General features: G+C 36.9%; 1 protein-coding gene across 1 annotated transcript in view; it reads left to right on the forward strand.

Annotated features, from left to right (window-relative positions):
• The window catches only part of DENND1B (DENN/MADD domain containing 1B), a 414,540-nt gene extending 408,991 nt beyond the window's left edge, over positions 1-5,549 (forward strand). Inside the window, 3 exon segments of the mRNA XM_006903679.1 lie at positions 1,445-1,524; positions 4,014-4,230; positions 5,013-5,549. Coding sequence (XP_006903741.1) covers positions 1,445-1,524; positions 4,014-4,230; positions 5,013-5,549 — 834 coding nt within the window.
• The last annotated feature ends 13,696 nt before the right edge of the window (positions 5,550-19,245 follow it).

Consider the following 19,245-nt stretch of genomic DNA (forward strand, 5'->3'; position numbering starts at 1 on the left):
CCCTTTGTACCCTTTTGGAGAAGTTTTTGGATGTGCATAGGGATTTGATTCTTAGATGGTCCCATTCATCTATTTTATCCTCTCTAGGTTATAGATTTTTTCAGGATGCTTAGAAGATTGTTCATGTTGTTGACTGGGGCTTCTAAAGTTATCCCAAGCTTTTCTTTAATGAAGTCTATAGTCTTTGATTTTTAAATGGTTGCAACAGTCAACAGAAAGTGCTATAAATTCAACTCAGATTCAGAAGATGCCTTGAAAGGAGTGAAGTCATTGCTAATGTCAAATGAATCTTCATTGAAAGCAGAGAATACTAGAAAGCATTTATTTGTGTTTAATTGATTATACAGCGGCATTAACTGTGAATAGTAACAAATTATGCCTAACATCAAGAAGAATGGAAATCCCAGAACACTAATTCATAAGAAACCTATATTTAGGCCAAGAAAGACTTGTTTGAATAGAATAAGAGAATATTAAAAAAAAATTAAAAAAAAGAATAAGAGAATATTGACATGGTTTAAAATCAGGAAAGCTGTGCATCAGGTTTGTATTCTTTCTCTATACCTATTTGTTTGCTAAGCAAATAATTGGAAAAACTGGATTGTTCAAAGAAAGATGTGATATCAGGACTGGGGGGAGTTTCATCAACAACCTGTATTATGCAGATGATACAACTTTCCTTACAGTAAGTGAAGAAGGCTTGAAGTACTTATTGAAGAAGATCAAAGACTAGAATTTTTCATATGAGACATGTCTCAGTGTTGAGAAGGCAAAAGTCCTCACCATTAGACAAATAGGCAACATTGTGATCGCTGGAGAAAAGACTGAAGTTGTTAACACGTTGCAGCACACTTTTAAATTGACGACCATGCTTAGAAACACATTTTTTTTTCGATGCATTACCATCATTTGTGGCAACATGTTAATAATTTCATTTTACTTGAATCTACAGTCAATACAATTGGTAGCAGGAGTTAGGAAATCAGATAACTTCATTGTATTGGAGAAATCCTAGAGTAAACATTCTTGAGACTGAGGTGAATATAGATAGCAGATAAGATAAATAATATTGGGCAATTATTGGTAATTATTGAAGCTGGTTGAATAGGAGTATGATGCAATTGTTAGCCAATAAGTACCTAATCAGGGACTATTAAGATTGTGGTTGAATACCTAGATACAGATATATAGATGATGTATAGATATATATAGTGATATTTTCGGGTTTTGTTGTTGTTTCTGAGTTTGAAGAGCTAATAAATGTTAAAATAGATATTAAGTTATTTCCTCCTCTTCTTTCTGCTTCAGCTAAAGTTAAGTTTTCAAATATCTTGAATGCGTATTATTTTCAAAAGTGCTTTTTATAAAAATAAGTTTTATAGTTTTTAAAATAATGTACTTAAAATATTTCTTTTAAATTTTTAATGCCAATACTTTTCTGCAGGCACGTTTAAAAAGGCCTCTTAAGAGCTCTGATGGTGCCCTGTATGATGACAATGAAGATGATATAGAAAGAGCAAGCAAGTAAGTGATGGATGTCGGTGGCTTATTAAATGCTGTGATGTAAGGGTTGTTGTTTGTTGTTATTGTTATGTGCCGTCGAGTCGCTTGCGACTCATAGCGACCCTATGTACAACAGCCCTAAACTCCGCTCTGTCCTGTGCCAATTGCCCTGTCTCGGACACTCTCATCCCAATTATCCCAGTCACTGAATCAATCCACTTCATAGAGGGCCTTCCCCTCCTGCGCTGTCACTCCACCCTCCCAAGCATGATGTCCCTTTCCAAGGACCGGTCTCTCTTCACAACATGTCCAAAGTATGTCAGACGGAGCCTCAGAATCCTTTCCTCCAAGGAGCCACCCGGTTTAACCCTCTCCAGGACAAATCTGTTTGTTTTCCTAGCAGTCCATGGTATTCTCAATACTCTTCTCCAGCACCACAGCTCAAAGGCATCAATTCTCCTTCTAGCCTCCTTGGTCATTGTCCAACTCTCTGATGCATAACAAGTGATTGCGAAGACCATGGCCTGTATCAGATGCACCCTATTCTCCAGAGAGACACCATTGCTCTTCAGTACTTTGGAGAGGTCCCTAACAGCAGACTTTCCCATGGCGATGCGCCTTTTAATTTCCTGGCTGCTGGTGCCAAGACTGTTGACTGTGGAGCCAAGCAAACTAATGTACAATCTCAATCTCTTCACTATCCATCCTGATGCTGCCAATTGGTCCAGTGGTGAGAATCTTTGTCTTCTTGACATTGAGCCTCAATCCATATTGTAGGCTGCAGTCCTTGACACTCTGCAGCAGGCGCTTCAGGTCCTCTTCAGTTTCAGCAAGCAGGGTTGTATCATCCGCATAACGCAGATTGTTGATAAATCGTCCACCAATCTTGACCCCACATTTCTCCTCATAGAGCCCAGCCTCCCGGATAATCTGTTCTGCATATAGGTTGAAAAAGTATGGAGATAGGATGCATCCCTGGCGTACGCCTTTCCCAACTTTGAACCATGCAGTGTTCCCTTGCTCTGTTCTGATGACTGCCTCCTGGTCCAAGTATAAGTTTCGCATTAGAACGATCAAGTGTTCTGGGATTCCCATTCTTCTCAGAGTCAGCCATAGTTTGTTATGATCTACAAAGTCACATGGGTAGAAGTTTTAAATTACAATTGATTTTCAGTGACTGTATACCCACCCCTCAATCTCATGTAAGAGTTCCTTTGCATGTTCTTCAGCAAAGGAACCCATACTTTATTAGAGTGTCTCCAAGGAGAAATCTTTTTTAAAAAAATAATTTTATTATTCTTTTCTAACAAATGGCCCCAGGGATAGGGACCAGGCAAGGAGGAATAGTGGAAGCAAGACCCCAGCCCCACAATTCTTCCCCACCCACCCCTTTCCTCCCAAGGATAAATCTTAAAACATGTTGATTAAGATAAGCTTAAAAGAAAAGCAGTAAGGTTTAGGAAAATATTTGTCTATTAATAATACTAAATAGTAACCTTAAATAATAATGATAAATAATGTTAAGTGGGGAAAAAAGTAAAAAGTTTACCTAAATTAGTCTGCCATGCTCCTGCTGAAAAGGGGCAGGTAACAATATTGAGGAATGTGATATTAGTCATCTGAGCCGAACTGTATTGAAGGAGGGATGTAAATTAAATCTATGGTGATATGAAAAAAGAAAATTTAAAGCAACGTGTTCAAACTAATTTTAATATCATGTAAGGGTTAGACTAATGTTAGTGTTCATAATTTTTGATAGTATAAAGATACCTGATATTCTTAATAGATACTCTTTTGTTGTCATTAAGTATATCTGTCTATATAAAAGGATAATTATTGTCTAAAATAATGGATAACCTCACAAAAGAAAAATCATGTAAAATTATTTAACATTTGAAGGCATAGCAGATTTTCCAAAATGTGGATCTAAGGTAAAAAGACCTCAAACCCCACAGAATTCATCAGAATTCATCAGTGTGAAAAACCCCTGCTTCAGCCTCCAGCTTGGTAGTTGTTGTTGTTATGTACTGTCATGTGGGCTGCTCTATGCTGAGCTAATCTCACAGTCTCTGACGCCCCTATTCTATTATCTAGTTATTGTATTTGTTGTTGTTGTTGATTGCCTTCGAGTCGAGCAGATGCATAGTGACCCTATGAACAAAAGGCCCAAAGCTCCTCTACAACTATCAGTATTTATCAGTGTTCACAGAGTTTCTGGAGGCATGTTGTTTAGGAAGTGAATGACACTCCTGCTGTGTAGATGCCCATAAATTTGTTGTTTGCTCTCACTAGATATGCTCAAAACTTTGAGTATTTAAACTGGTCTATACATCACTGTAAAGAATTTGGCTACAAACCAAATGTTTCTTTTGTTCCACTGCACGATAGCTTGGAATTCAGAATTGCCCCATTATTACTGGGCATTATTTTTGAGTAGAGGGTGCTTTCTTGCCACAGTTCCACAGTTTCTTGGTTCCTCAGTTACTATTGCATGTTTTCCTTCTCTTCAGGCTATCTTCTGAAGATGGAGAAGATGTATCTGCTTATTTTTACGAAAGTGATGACTCTGTTGAAGCAAGAGTAAAGACACCTTACCCGGGTGAAATGGACTTATTGGGAGAGATCCTGGATACCTTGAGTACACACAGCTCAGATCAAGGGAAACTGGCAGCTGCAAGGAGCTTGGATTTCTTTAGATCAATGGAGGATATTGATTACAAACCAACGGTCAGTTGGTTTTCAACTTATAAAACTAAATGAAAACATTCTTGCCCTTTTTGGAATTGTCTGATCTTGTAACTTCAGTTGGTGGAACTGTTTAACCTCTCATAGGTTAATGTCAGCACTTCAAAAACGTGTTAAAATTTAACCACAAAGAATTATTTCTAGTAGCAAAACTCCAGTATTTCTCGTTTCATTTATCTGATTCTGGTAGCTGTTGTCATTGGCTGAAGTTCTTTTTCTCAAACAACATGTTCTTTTTTTTTTAATTAGTTTGCTTACAAAGTTCATATACATTGTGTTTCACACTATTCTAAACATATATTCTTGAAATCTTATTTTCTGTGAGGAAATTTTAAGAAACAAAATTTTCTGTCTCTTGAATCTTTAGTTAATATTTTAATGTGTACACTCAGATTATTTTTTCCATGTTTTTGTTTGGGGGGAAAATGGAATGCTTTGTAAACACCAACATAGCACCTAAGTAATGGCAGCTCTGGTTTTATTGGAACTTTATTATTTGGACTTAATTATTTCACCTAGTTTGAAATTTCTAGGGGTGAATTGCAAGGAGATGGAATCAAAGTCTATCTCATTTTCATTCCTGTTAATAGACTTATTTGAAGATACTCAGAAACAGCTCTCCATATTCCAGTTTCTCTCAGGGCAACTTCAAGTCCCCAGCCTTAAAAGACATTAAGTTCTTTTTCAAAATGGGAAAGAAAATGTTGCTAAAGTAATGTTATAATTACATTTTAAACTTCTGAATTTGGTGTTTCTTGTTTCAGAACAAATCCAATGCTCCTAGTGAGAATAACCTGGCCCTGCTCTGTGATGGTTCCGGGGACCAGTCGGAGTGGAATCTTGGTCAGGATGATAGTGCCCTCCATGGCAAGCATCTCCCTCCATCACCCAGGAAGCGGGCTGCCTCGAGTGGGCTCACAGACTCATTGTTTATTCTGAAAGAAGAGAACAGTGAAAGACCCCTCAGCATTGATGCTGTGAATGGCCCTCCTGTGGTAGAAAAGCCAACTTCCACTTCAGGGCTGGGTTTCCAGCTCACTCCTCCTGCAGTTTCCCAGACTGATCCAGGGAAAATAGAAGAGAGAGGAAAAACACTAAGCCAGATTTCAGATGATCCACTTATACCCAGCCTGAGGCGAAGCCCATCTACTTTTGTTCCTTGGGAAAAAGAAGGGAAGGAAGCCAAAGAGCCTTCAGAAGACATGGGGCTGCTTAATGAAGTAGTGTCATTGTGTCACATAACGTCTGCCTTCCAACAAGGTTTAAACATTTCGGAAGAAAATCGTGGAAACCATGCTTAAATTAACCCTTGCATCCAAGCTTCTATGGAGACATTGTAGGGCCTTGTAATTTGTACAGTAAATGAAAGTATTTGTAGGAATGACAACTCTTGCTACTATTTAAGACTTATTTTTCATTTGGAACATACATTTCTACTTGTTCTGTCATGGATATTTATTATCCATTGATTTTTAATTGTAAAGCTAATTCCCCTACAGCACTCTTAAATCAGGTACAAGTTTGTATGTATATTGAAAGTATGTATTGAAATAGGACTTTCTAGAATTTGGTGCTTAATGCCATTCATTTCATTTAAGCTAAGTATGCATCTATAACCCTTGGAAATAGCCAATAGCTACCATACTAATCTGGTTGAGCATGAATTGATCAAGATATCAAAACAAGCCTGAAACTGTTGACCCACTAATTGCCTTAATCTTAAGCCTCTATTAATTACTTAATACTTAAATAATTGATGAACTTATGTGTTAGCTTTTCGCAAGATAAGTTATTAGTGTTCTCTTGAGCAATAATGACTTTTTCTACTTCAAATTAAGGTCAAAATTAATCTTTTCAAAGTTAAAAAGAAAACTGTCTTGTAGAAATATTTAGTTTGTTTATAGAGGAGAATTGCAGCCATGTTTTAAAAAAATTTATAACGGTACATACTCACCTTTCACTCATTGAAATATATGAAGTGCTGATTTACAATGTGAAGATGATTATCCTGTTTACAAATGAGACACTTTAAACATTTTTCAGTCTCTGTATGCCTTCCCAGGAGTCCACCTCCCCCCCAAAGCCAAATGCAATATAAACTATCACAATAAATGAGTCATGTCTCCTTCCCCCTTAATTAGTAATTCTCTGTCAAAACATTTCCTGTAGCCACCTCAGATTCACTTTTTAAAAATAATTTACTTCATCTTCTTAGAAATGTGAGGTATACAAAAAAAAGTAAAAAGATAATACAGACAGTTCCTGTATAAAACATCCTCCTAGCCACTGTTCTCCCTAGTAATGTTTTACAATACTATGGTACATTCATTAAAATGATTGAACCAATATTAATATATTGTTGTTAACTTTACCAGTTTACTCAGATGTCCTTAGTTTTACTTTCTCTGCTCTGAGAATCAGTTCACGGTACCACATTATGTCAACTGTGACCATGTCTCAGACTTTGCTTGTTTATGATGACCTTGATAGTTTTGAGGAGTACTCATGCACTATAGGATGGTCCTGTGTTGAAATTTATTTTTCTCTTATGATTAGATTGTGCTTATGTGTAGTCTTCAGAGAGTTCCAACCCCAAAGCTGCACCTCTCTGGCAATTCAAATCCAAGAGTGGCTCTGAGGGAGAAGGGTAGGCGCTCTCCTGTGCCGTGTAATTACAGATTTGGTAACCCAGGGGAGGGTTAGCTATGAGTTGGTTCTGACTCAAGGGCAATGAGTTTGCATTTTCTTTTCTATGTGTTTTTGGAGGGACAATCCCAACTTATGAATTGCCATTTTGTTCCTAAACAGAGCACATACTAACATGGTTTCTGAATATTGGCATTGACTTTGATCACCTGTCTGAGGTAGTCTTTGTCAGCAACTAGAAAGTTGCTCTTTTTATCATCTTTCTATATTATATACTTTGGAATAAAGTCACTGTGCACAGTCCACACTTACGAAGTAGGGAGTTATATATCTCCCTACCTGCTCCTTGGCAAACTATTTATTTACAGAAACTGGGATTCTTCTGTACCAGAGAACATTTCTTTAAATTTACTTTTAAGCTTTGAAATTTGTCTTGAGAAGGCTTTGCTTCATGATAAACCAAACCAAACCACTTCCTAAGCTTTGTGATAAGTTAGATTCAAGATTGACAGATAAAACTGCTATGAAATCATTGTTTTCTCTCCCTAATTTGTTGTTGGTATGTTTAGTTATGTCTACTTTATATACTTCCAATCATGGATGATTTTTTTTAAAAACTTTCATTACTAGAAAAGATGTTTCTTGAGCCCTTCAAGAACTTCATGAGAATTTTTAGTTTTAAAAAAAATCCTGGAAAGCAATTTGTTAAAAATATAGTTTAAAGATGTATATTCAGGTCAGTCTTTAAATCACTTTAAAGAAAAATCACCAAGTTGGGAGTTTATTTATTTATTTATTTATTATGTTAGATTACATTCCAAATTCTAAAGGAATATTTTTATTTGAGACACCCATTTATGTTTTATAAAGGAAGACAAACCTTGTTTTTTCTTATAAGGATGGACTCTGTGTATATGTATTAAGGACAAAAGGTATCTAACCCTTGTTTTTTAAGTAAAACTCATGATTATTGTCGAAATCTACATTTACATACTCAACACAAAATTCCATTTCCCTTTCTTAAAGCATGTCATAAAGACCATATAGCAGGAGAACTTTTTAAATGAGAAAGAAAAAAGTTCACCATGGTGACCTACTTAGCAGGTATATCATCATAATTTGTGAAAGAAAAATACAGCAGCTTTTTAACATGAATTTTGGGATGAGCTTTTTAGTTCAGAGCTGATAGTTTGAATAATGACATCTCTTCAACAGTCATATTGACTGTTCAATCTTCAATGGCCGTATTTGTTTCTGAGGCTTTGTTTTATTTTGTTATATCTTTCAGTACCCTTACAAGATGTTTGACTGTCCTACTGTGCTGTTTTGGACAGAGTTACTTACTAACAAGTAGTATCTTTGTCTGAAAGATACTATTTTTGAAGTGATTTGTGCCTTATTTTAACTTGCAAAATTAGCTGTTATCATTAAAACCAAAACCAAAATTCTCCATGTTATTCTTTAAAATATTCAGAAGATTAGTAGCAAGTGTTATTGGTGTTTTAAGCCATAAAGTATTTTAAGTAGTCTAAGTCTGCTCTTAACAGTAGTCTTTCCAGTATTATGGTAGTGGATATAATGAGAATGAAGTCAACTTAAGGTGAGTTCTGAGGTAAACAAAAGTGTTACCTCATTTTCTACTGCTTTCATATTTTCTATTGCAACAAAACCAAATATTGTTAATTTCTCTTACTATTCTGTTGGGAAAAATAAGATTCTTTTAAAACAGTCAATACCTATGGTACAACAGAATTGTATAAATGAGTAAGACTTTTGGCTTTGGTACAGAGTTTTTTATATGACTACTTAAAATCAATTCTAATTCTCTCTGAATTCTACTCTAGCCTTTATACTTTTATCCTTATATATTACTCCCATAGTATTTCAGGTATTTTGGAGAAGTATACAGATTGAGGAGTTGTTATTTTAAGTGTTATTAGGTTTTATATTTTGATGACTACCTACTTAAGCATATTTTCAAAAGGCACCAAAATATAGCACGATTATTTTTCTGACAGAATTAATTTTAATTTAGAAAATATTTATTAAATCTTTGTACCAGTCTTACACAAGGTACGGTAACTGAAAATGTGACCAAGTGAAAGAATTGAGTTAGTCCCTGCTGTGAAGGAACCAATTTAAAATTATTGCAGATCTTTAATAAAATAATAAAATGACCCTTTGCTTAGAGTGATTAGTCCAAAATTTTAAGCACTCAAATCCAGTAAAAACTATTTTATAGCTGTATAATCTAAGCTGTGGTCTAAGAACAGAGTCATAGTATCATTTTTAGTTTCAGTAACTTTCTTTTTTATTACTATGCTAAGTAAAATAATGCTGCTACCTAAGATACCCACTTAAAGGACACACCAGAGACTTTTGAGAATGAGCATCACTGTTTGATTCTGTAGCACCATTTTGCTGCAACTTTTAATCTCCACAGGGCTCTCTATGAGGAATGCTGCACCCTTCTAATTCATAGAACCACCTTACTTAGAAGTAACTGACTGTGGATGCATGGTGACAGATATGCAATTTTTACTATTTTTAATATTGATAAGAGCATCCTTCAGAAATGCACCCTTCTTCCCCCCATCCCTTTTAAAATTAAAACTATATGACAGAACTGTTGTTAGGATTCTGTATTAATATTCTAATAATAGGATCCAGGAATGCTGGTGAATTAGTTTCTTTCTTAAATATGGTGAAGACATAGACTCCTGATCAAGAGGAGAAAACTGTGAATATTGTCATAATCAGTAGATCTTCACTCCCTTCTAAAAATTTTGGATTTTTAGGAAAAGATAGATTCTTTTCAGGAATAAATTTTCTAACACAAATTTCTTGTCATTTACCATGAAAGACTCAGCTTCTGACTAGATAGTTGCAAATAAGAATATAAAATTTAAGAATGTAAAGTGAATTACCAAATCTAACCTCCCAAAGCACTTCTTATGTTGATATTGACATCTTACCCATGTTAAGCCCAGTAGTGTTATTAGTGTATGTTTTGAGCAAACTGCTTAATATTTTAATTTGGACAAAAGTTAGAGAATTACATGTGTTTAGAGAGAAACATATTTTGGAAATAATAGAATTTTGTGCAATATTTTTTCTTGTGTCATTTAGTTTATATATATATATATATATGCAATCTTTTTTCTGGCAGATGCCTTAAGGTCATGTTTTTCAGTATTTGTTCAAAGGACTACGAACTGTGTTACTGCTTTTTGCTAGCTGTGGAAAGCAGTGTCTGTGAAAATGTACCGAGCATTGAAATTTGACCGATTGTTCTTGCATCCTTGAGGCTACAGCATAAATCATCTCTAACGTTGACTACTATTGGGAAGGACTCTGTGTATTAAAGTATTGCTTTGGGAATTAAAAAAATATATATGCAAATAAATACTGGATGAACTCCACATTACCATAAAGTGCCCCAGCAATGTAGTTCTAAAATAAAAATTGATCACAATGAAGGCTTTGCATGTTAGTGACTCTTCTTTAATCGTCCTGTTATGTCCTTGCTATAAAAATGTTTCCACTTCACTTGGATACCTTTGTTACCAAGCTTTGTAACTATTACAGTGGAAATTTAAGGTTAAGTATCTCTAGCAGGCCTGACTGAGAGATTTCTTTCATGTTTAGGCTTGAAAATTTGAATTTTTTAGGCTCTAAAATACCAACCTGCTTCCTGGAAGAATTGATGCCTTTGAGTTGTGGTGTTGGTGAAGAGTACTGAGTATCCCATGACTGCCAAAAGAGTATATATACATATATATATACACACACATATATATACATACTTATATATACATACACACATATATATATACATATATATACATACACACACACACACACACACACATATATACATATATATATGAAAAAGAAAAAGTCAGCCAGGGTGCTTCTTGGAAGCAAGGATGAAGCTTCTCCTCACAGAGTTAGGGCCTGTTGCTAGGAAAGGCTATTCCGTGGAGGGCAAAATCAAGCTTGGAAAGGTGGAGCCTTGACCAAAGAGAGGAAGACAAGACCCTCAACCAGGCGTGTTGACACAGTGACTGTGTCAGGAAGTGTGAGGATGGCACAAGATAAAACAAGGTTCCAATCTGTTGTTCCTAGTATTGCTATGGGTCATACTCAATTCAATGACACCTAGTGAAACTTAACCTAAAGTACTTTGGATGTGTTCTCAGGAGAGGACTAGTCCCTGAGAAGGATATCATGCTTGGAATAGTTGTTTTGTCATGTGCTGTCAAATTGGAACTCACAGCTGATCCTCTCATGGGATTTTAGAGACTGTAAAGCACACAGAAAATTACCCATCTTCCAGGAGCAGCTGATGTTTTCAAACTACAAGCCTTTGGGTTGGCAGCACTACTCCTTACAGTTAGGTCACCAGAGCTCCTTTGGAAAAATAGAGGGTCAGTTAAAAGAGAAGACGACGATGATGACTCTCAGGTAGATGCATTGACACACCGGCTACAACAATGGGTTCGAGCATAGTGATTGGGAGGAAGTTACAGAATATTTGGTCCTGTTGTGTGTAAGGTTACTATGAGTCAGAAATGACTCGGTAGTACCAACAATAACAAAATGATAGGAAAACAGAGTCACAATTTTATCAGAGTAGAGCTATCTGAGCCAAGCAGCTTGGACAAGGATGACTTTGGAACTTCTCATCCACAAGCTGTCATGACTCTACCTAGAACAAAGGGCCAATTCCTAGTGAAATAAACACTTATTTCCCTTTAGATACTGAATTTCTGATAGTAATGGGCTCCACAAGAAATACTTTTGGCACCAGCAGTCAAAATCAAAAGGAAAATTGGATTAGGTAAATCTACTGTCAGGGACCTTTCCAGAGTGCTGAGAAGCAATCATGTTAGTTTAGAAACTTAAGTGTTCCTGATCCAGTCCATGGTCTTCACAATTACTTGCAATGCTCCAGAGAGCTGGATAATGACTAAGGATGCTAGAAGAATTGATGCCTTTGAGTTTTGTTGCTGGAGAAGAGACTTGAACATACCATGGACTGCCAAGAAAACAAATAGGTCTGCCTTGGACAGAGTGAAGGATTTTGAAGCTGTTTCACATACTTTGGGCATGTGGCTGGTCCTTGGAAAAAGACATCATGCATGGAAGGGTGGAGGGACAGTGCAGGAGAGGAAGAAGCTGAATGAGATGGATTGATACAGTAACTAGGGCAATAAGGTAGGTGTAGTAAAGTCAGTGAGACTGGCTCAGAACAGGGCAGTCTTCAGAGCTGTTGTACATAGGGTTACTATGAGTTGCGTGCAACTTGAGGGCACATAGCAACAACAATGTGTTCAAGTTCTGCTTCCATAGAAGCAAAGACTGACACTAAGAGATGTGATCCTTACAAGCCTAGGGATTCAGCTAATTTTTATTGATTTTGATAACAAGCAGCTTCCTTCATGGGTCTTCACATCTCTCACTGTGTGTATGAAAAGCACAGACATAATTTTATAGATGAGGAAAACAACACCCACCAATTATATTGTTTTCCTGTAGAAATGAAAGTGTTATATAGAAAATCTAAGAATAGCCTTACCTATAACTGACAAGAATTAATTACCTAGCCTGCAAAAGTTTGTACACATATGAAAAATGAGATTGTTTATCATGGAGATTTCCAGGGGAATAAAAAGCTTCCCCAGGTTCTATATTGCTCTAGGTCTGTTACTTCTCTGAAACATACTTTCTTTCGAAAGAAAAAATATATTAAATATATATACTACATAAAATATATACTATTTATATATAATTATATGTAATAAATATACATAATAATTATATACTGTGTAAAATCTACGCAATATAGATATATAATGTTTTTAGAATTATTTAATATTTATTGATAAATTTCCTATTTTTATAGCAACTCTGGTGGCCTACTGGATAAGGAGTTGAGCTGCCAACCCAAAGGTAGATAATTCAAATCCATTACTTGCTTTGACAGAGAAAGACAGGTTATCTCCTCCCATGAAATTCACAGCTCCAAAAACCTGCAGGAGAGTCAGCTATGACTCGATTGCAACGCAATGGCAATGAGTTGGGTATTTTTTCTATTTGTCTTTTTTCAGATTATAATACAAGGGATAGAAAACACTCCTACTTGTCAAACTTACTTTGAAGTCATGGTTATTTGGTGTGTGAAAATGTTAAATACAGCTTTGAAAAAATTTCCAATTTTCACCTAATCCAGTAGCTTACAAATTTAGCTCTTTTGAGACCAATGCCTGATATGTTCAGAATCTTGTTGAAGCAAGTAACCAAGCTAACATCTGAGCCTCAAAGATTGGCTTTTGGGGCACAGATGAGGCATTCTGCTCCTGTGAAGACTGCAGCCCTGAAAACCTTGTGAGGCAGTTCAACCTTGTCCTGTTGGATCACTGAGTTGGAATCAACAAAAACAGTGACTACTGTTTGGCAGTCTATCTTCTCTGCTCATAGAAATGTGAAACAAACAAAATGGCCTTATTTGCATTCTGTATTTTACTTTTCTTACTGACTTTATCCTCTAGGTATTTGAGAAACAGCCCTTTTTTGGCAAAATGTACCATGCAAGACAGATTATACTAGTTTTTGCCCTCTCCGTAGCCCACACCTCTTTCTCTTTTTTTTTCTTTTGTTTGTTTGTTTGTTTGTTTGTTTGTTTGTTTGTTTGTTTACTGAGTCAACCTCTCCATCTAGGATACACCTGATCCCATTGCTGTAGTCACTGAATCAATCATTCTTACCCAGGATCTTCCTTTCCCTCTACCCTTACTAGCATGATGTCCTTCCTTCTCTAAGGACTGATCCCCTAGTGACATGCTAAAGTATGTGAGATACAGTTTCAAAATCCTTACATACAAAAAAGCAAACTGGTGGGTGTGGGGGGGATTGTGTACCAGGGAGGGAGTGTTTCTTTTACTTTTGAAAGAGAGGAGCGAACTGAGGGGGTGGGGTGGGGGAGGAGTGCTGGGCAGGGAGAGAAGTGCAGCAATGAATGAATGGAAATCCAAAATCTCTGTAAATGCTCATTAAAATTATTAAAAAATAAAATAAAAAAAGCAAACTGGTTTCACCCTCTCCAGGACAGACCTGTTTTTCTATTGGCAGTCCATGGTGTGTTCAGTACTCTTTTTTAGTACCAAAACTCAAAGGCATCATTCTTCTGTCATCCTTATTTTGTTGTCCAGCTATCAGATGCATACCACGCAATTGAGAAGTCCATAGACAGGATCAGGTGCTCTTTAGTCACTGACTGATGTCATTGCTCTTTAGCACTCTGGAGAGATCCTTGACACTAGGTTTTCCAAGTGCAACTTGTCTTTTGATTTTCTGACTGCTGGTGCCAATAATGTTGACGTTGATGAAATCATCAACGATTTCAATCCTTTCTCCGTCTATCATGAAACTGCCTGTTTGCCCAAAGGTAAAGATCCTTGTTTTCTCCATGTTGAGATGAAATCCATATTGAAGGCTTTTAATCTTTGACCTGCTGGAGCAAACCGTTTCTTGTACATACATATAATTCTTTTTAGCATCTCTTCATTTTTTTCCACTTCTCCTTGATTTTTGCCTTCGTTGGAAACAGGTGGGTGAGGGAGCAGTCACTAGATTATACAGGATAGTTCTAAAAGTATGCTTGATCATATCAGTTTGAGGAAAAAGCAGACAACTTGGTAATTTTTTAAAAAAATATGCTGTGTGTACCGTCAAATTCACTACAACCCACAACAACCCTATGAACGATTCTGAGCTCTGCCCTATTCTGTGCCATCTTCATCGCTGATATATAGTCTCTGTGTCCATCTTGTTGAGCATCTTCTTTTATGCTGACCTTTCTAAACATGATGTCCTTTTCCAAAGACTGGCCCCTCTTAGCAACATGCGAGAAGTATGTGAGACGAAGCTTCACCATCCTTGCCTCCAGGGAGCGCTCTGGTTGCCCTTTTTCAAGACCTATAGAGAGACACTGCTCTGGACATCTAAAACTGGTATAATCATCTTACATCGCTTTCAGGATTTCTACAACTACTACACACTACTTTTAGTTTTCTCATGTTCTAGAACCAGCATCAAGATCAACTTCTTGTTTTGTTCTTTTAGAAATAAAACCTGCTTTACAGGTGGGGAGTGTTTAGTATTTTGTTCTTTGTTGTCACAATATTTAAATGTTGCTTTAATTTTTTAAATATTTTTTAATTATAAATGTGATTTTAATAAGAGCTTAGAGAAAAGTTAGATTTTCACTCATTCATTATTGCCATCCAAGCATATGTTCACACCCATGTTTACTGCCGCATTATTCACAATTGCAAAGCAACCCAAGTGTCCATCAAAAACTGGTATATTTATACAGTGGAATAGTATGCAGCATTGAAAAACAATTAACTCATAAAACATTACATGACACGAGTGATTCTGCAGGATATTATACTGAATGAAATATCTCAGTCACAAAAGGACAAATGCTGCATAGCACCACTGTAAGAAAGCAGGTCTGACATGAGGGTTTGGGAGAACAATAGGATAAGAGTGGATAAATGGATAGATAATGAATATTGCACTGGAACAGATGAAGGAAAGAACTGTTTAAAAGGAATACATGATTGGGCATTATAGGATGACAGTCCAGAATAAGAGATACATTGCAAAGAGGACTAGGGGGAGGAATGAGGGAAGTAACTGTACAACAAAGAATTATATTTAAAAAAACAACAAGTGAACTGGAGGAGGAGAAAGGAAGGGAAGAAGAGGGAGTAAAAAAATATAAATATTGCTTTAATTTAAAATGCGTTGTTGTTATTGTTATGCTGTCAGGTTGCCTGCAACCCATAGTGACCTTATGACCCTACACATAGCAGCTCTGAACCTTGCCCTGTCCTGAGCCAGTCTCACTAATTCTGACACACCAAACCCCATTGCCCCAGTTACTCTATCAACCCATCTCATCTGAGGTCTTCCTGTCCTGTGCTGTCCCTCTACCCTTCCGAGCAAGATGACATTCCCTAAAGACCAGTGTCTCTTGGCCACATGCCCAAAGTATGTGAGACAGAGTTTTAAAATCTTAGCCTCCAAGGAGAAACTTTGTTTCATCTCTTCAAAACAGGCCTATTTGGGTTTTTTTTGGCGCTCCCCATGGTATGTTCAAGACTCTTCTCCAGCATTACAATTCAAAGGCATTGATTCTTCTTCTGTTATCCATAGTCATTGTCCAGCTTTCTGATGCATACCAAGTAATTGAGAAGACCATGGCCCGGATAAGGCACACCTTAGTGTCTAGACTGACATCGTTGATTTTCAGCACTCTGGAGAGTTCCCTGACAGTAGACTTTTCCAACAGAATTTGTCTTTTGATTTTCTCAATGGTGGTGCTAAGTGTTGATTGTGGAACTAAGCAAGCTGTAATTGTTAACAGCCTCAATCTCTTCTGTATCATGGTGCTGGCAATTGGTCCAGTGATGAGAATCTTTGTCTTCTTGACGCAGAGCTTCAATCCATATTGAAGACTACAGTCCTTGACCTTCTGCAGCAAGCGCTTCAGGTCCTCTTCTGCTTCAGCAAGCAAGGTTGTGTCATTGGCATAACGTAGGTTGTTGATGAATCTTCCTCCAGTCCTAATGCTACATTCCTCCTCATAAAGCCGTGTATACGGAATGATCTGTTCTGCATATAGATTGAAAAGGTATGGAAGGATATGATGCATCTCTGAAACACTCCTTTCCTGATTTTGAACCATGCAGTGTTTCCTTGCTCTGTTCTGAGGACTGTTTTCTGGTCCAAGTATAGATTTCGCGTAAGCACAATCAAGTGATCTGAAATTCCCATTTTCCTCAAGGTTAGCCACAATTTCTTGTGATCCACACAGTCAAATGCCTTTACATAGTCAATAAAACACAGACAGACATTCCTCTGATACTCTTTGGTTTCTGCCAAGATCCGTCAGACATTGGCAATGTCTCTAGTGCTACGACCTCTTCTAAATCCAGCTTATATTTCTGGTAGTTCTCCTCACTGTGCTATTTCAGTCATTTCTGAATAATCTTCAGGATTTTGCTAGTGTTGTGTTATTAGTGATACTGCTCAATAATTTCCACACTGTAAGATCACCTTTTTTTTTTTAATGGAAATAAACATGGATTTCTTCTAGTCATTTGGCCAGATAGTTGTCCTCCAGATTTCTTGGCACAACCTGGTGAGCCCATCCAGGACAGGACCGGTTTGTTTTAAATATGTCACTTGGTATTCCATCAATTCCTGGGCTTTATTTTTTGCCAAGTCCTTCAGAGCAGCTTGAACTTCCTCCATCATCACCATTGACTCTTGTTCATATGTTGTTTCTTGAAATTCTTCTGTGTCAGCCAATTTTTTTTGGTACAGTGACTCTGCAAACTCCATCTTCTTTTAATGCTTCCTGAATCATTCAATATTCTGCCCATAGCATCCTTAAGCATTGCAACCCATGGCTTGAATTTTTCTTTAGTTCCTTTAGCTTAAGAACTACTGAGCAAGTTTGGCCCTTCTGATTTTCAGACTCCAGCTCCTTGAATATTTCATTATAATACTGGTCTTCCTGAGATGCCCTTTGAAATCTTCTGTTCATCTCCTCAACTTCTTGATTTCTTCCCTTTGCTTTGGCTTCTAGCACTGTAGTGCCATATTCAGAGTCTCTTAAATTTACAAATTATTCTTATAACAGTTTGTTTCTAATTTAGGGGCACACTTTGAAATATCAAAGTAGGTTCATTTATAAATAATAAACTCATGTAGTACTTTTCTATGTTTCTCAACATTTAATGTTTAATGTATCTCTTTAGGCAATAGGTAAGCTTTCAAAAAATCTGATAAATGTCCAAATTGGATACAGCCCATCAGGCAAAAGTCCCAATTCTGAAACAGATGTTAGGGAAAAATCTTCTGCTTTATATTACAGGCACCTCTCATCAGGAGAGTGGTTCTTGAAAAGCTGTTAACAAATAATTTTAATTTCTTAGAAAATGACAAATTGATAGAAATTTTTAATTAATAGCTTTTAAAACACTGCCAAAGAACTTTGAAGAATTATTGATGGGCCAAACCTATTGCTGTCGAGCCATTTCTGACTCATAAGGACTCCATATGTTTTGGCTGAAACTTCCCTAGAGGGTCTTCTTGGCTGAAATCTTTACAAAATCTTTACAGAGTGCCAGCTTTCCCTCTGCAATGTGAGGAGTAGGTTTGAACCACCAACCATTAGGTTAGTAAAACCAAACCAAATCTACTACCATAGAATTACGTCCTACTCATAACAAACTCAACATTTGGTTTCCAAAGCTGTAAATCTTTAAGGAAAGAAATTAGCATTCTTTCTCTCTAGAGCAGCTGGTGTATTGGAAGTGGCCACCTTTTAAGTTAATGGTACAATACTTAAGGCACTGTGGCACCAGGTGTGAGTGCAAATTATCTGCGCCATGTTTTAGCAATTCGGTTTAGAACAAGATACACTGTGGCCAACTATATTTCATTTAACATTTGTATGGTGCATCATTTCAGTCTTTTACGGTCAATTAATCTTTTTCTCTTCAATTAAAGAATGTGGAAGATTTTTGCAGACAACTTAGAATAGAGTTTTTCTTTTTCGTTCAACTTGACAATCTTTTCAGAGTGAGTGTATCTTTTACATTTGAAGCATTTATTATTATGGATAGATTTAAGTTTGCCATATTTCTATTCTTTTTTATTCTTTTTTTTCTACCTGATTTTGGAGTGAATACTTTTTATGTTGGTATTTATCTTCACTAATGGTTTATGGAACTCTGGTGGCCTAGAGGCAAGAAGCTGCACTGCAATCCCAAAGGCACGTGGTTCAAATTCCACCAGATACTCCACAGGAGAAGGATAGGCAATCTCCTCCCATGTGATTAACTGCATCTGGAATCCACTGGAGGCATCAGCTCTGAGTAGGTTCCAACAACAGTACCCAACAACCACAACAACAATGGTTTCTAGAACTCTGACGGCTTAGAGGTCAGGAGTCAGTCACACTGCCAACCAAAGGCATGCTGTTTGAATTGACCAGCTGCTCCAGGGAAGAAAGATAGCCATCTCCTTTCGCGTGATTTACAGTCTCTGAAAACCCACTGAAGGGTCAGCTGTAGGTCTGCTCTGTTTGGCAGCAAATAGCAACAGCACCACAATAGTTTATAAAGAATTTCTTGTCCGTAGCATCTCCAATGCTTCAAATGCCCAAGCTGCCCCAGGGAAGGAAGGTGGGAAATCTCTTCTCATGCAAGTAACTGCCCTGGAAACTTGCTGGAGAGTCAGCTACAAGTTGAACCAACTCAACAGAGT

The sequence above is a fragment of the Elephantulus edwardii genome, unplaced genomic scaffold (assembly GCF_000299155.1).
Source record: "Elephantulus edwardii isolate Elephantulus edwardi_28Jun2011 unplaced genomic scaffold, EleEdw1.0 scaffold00110, whole genome shotgun sequence".
NCBI classification, from domain to species: Eukaryota; Metazoa; Chordata; class Mammalia; order Macroscelidea; family Macroscelididae; genus Elephantulus; species Elephantulus edwardii.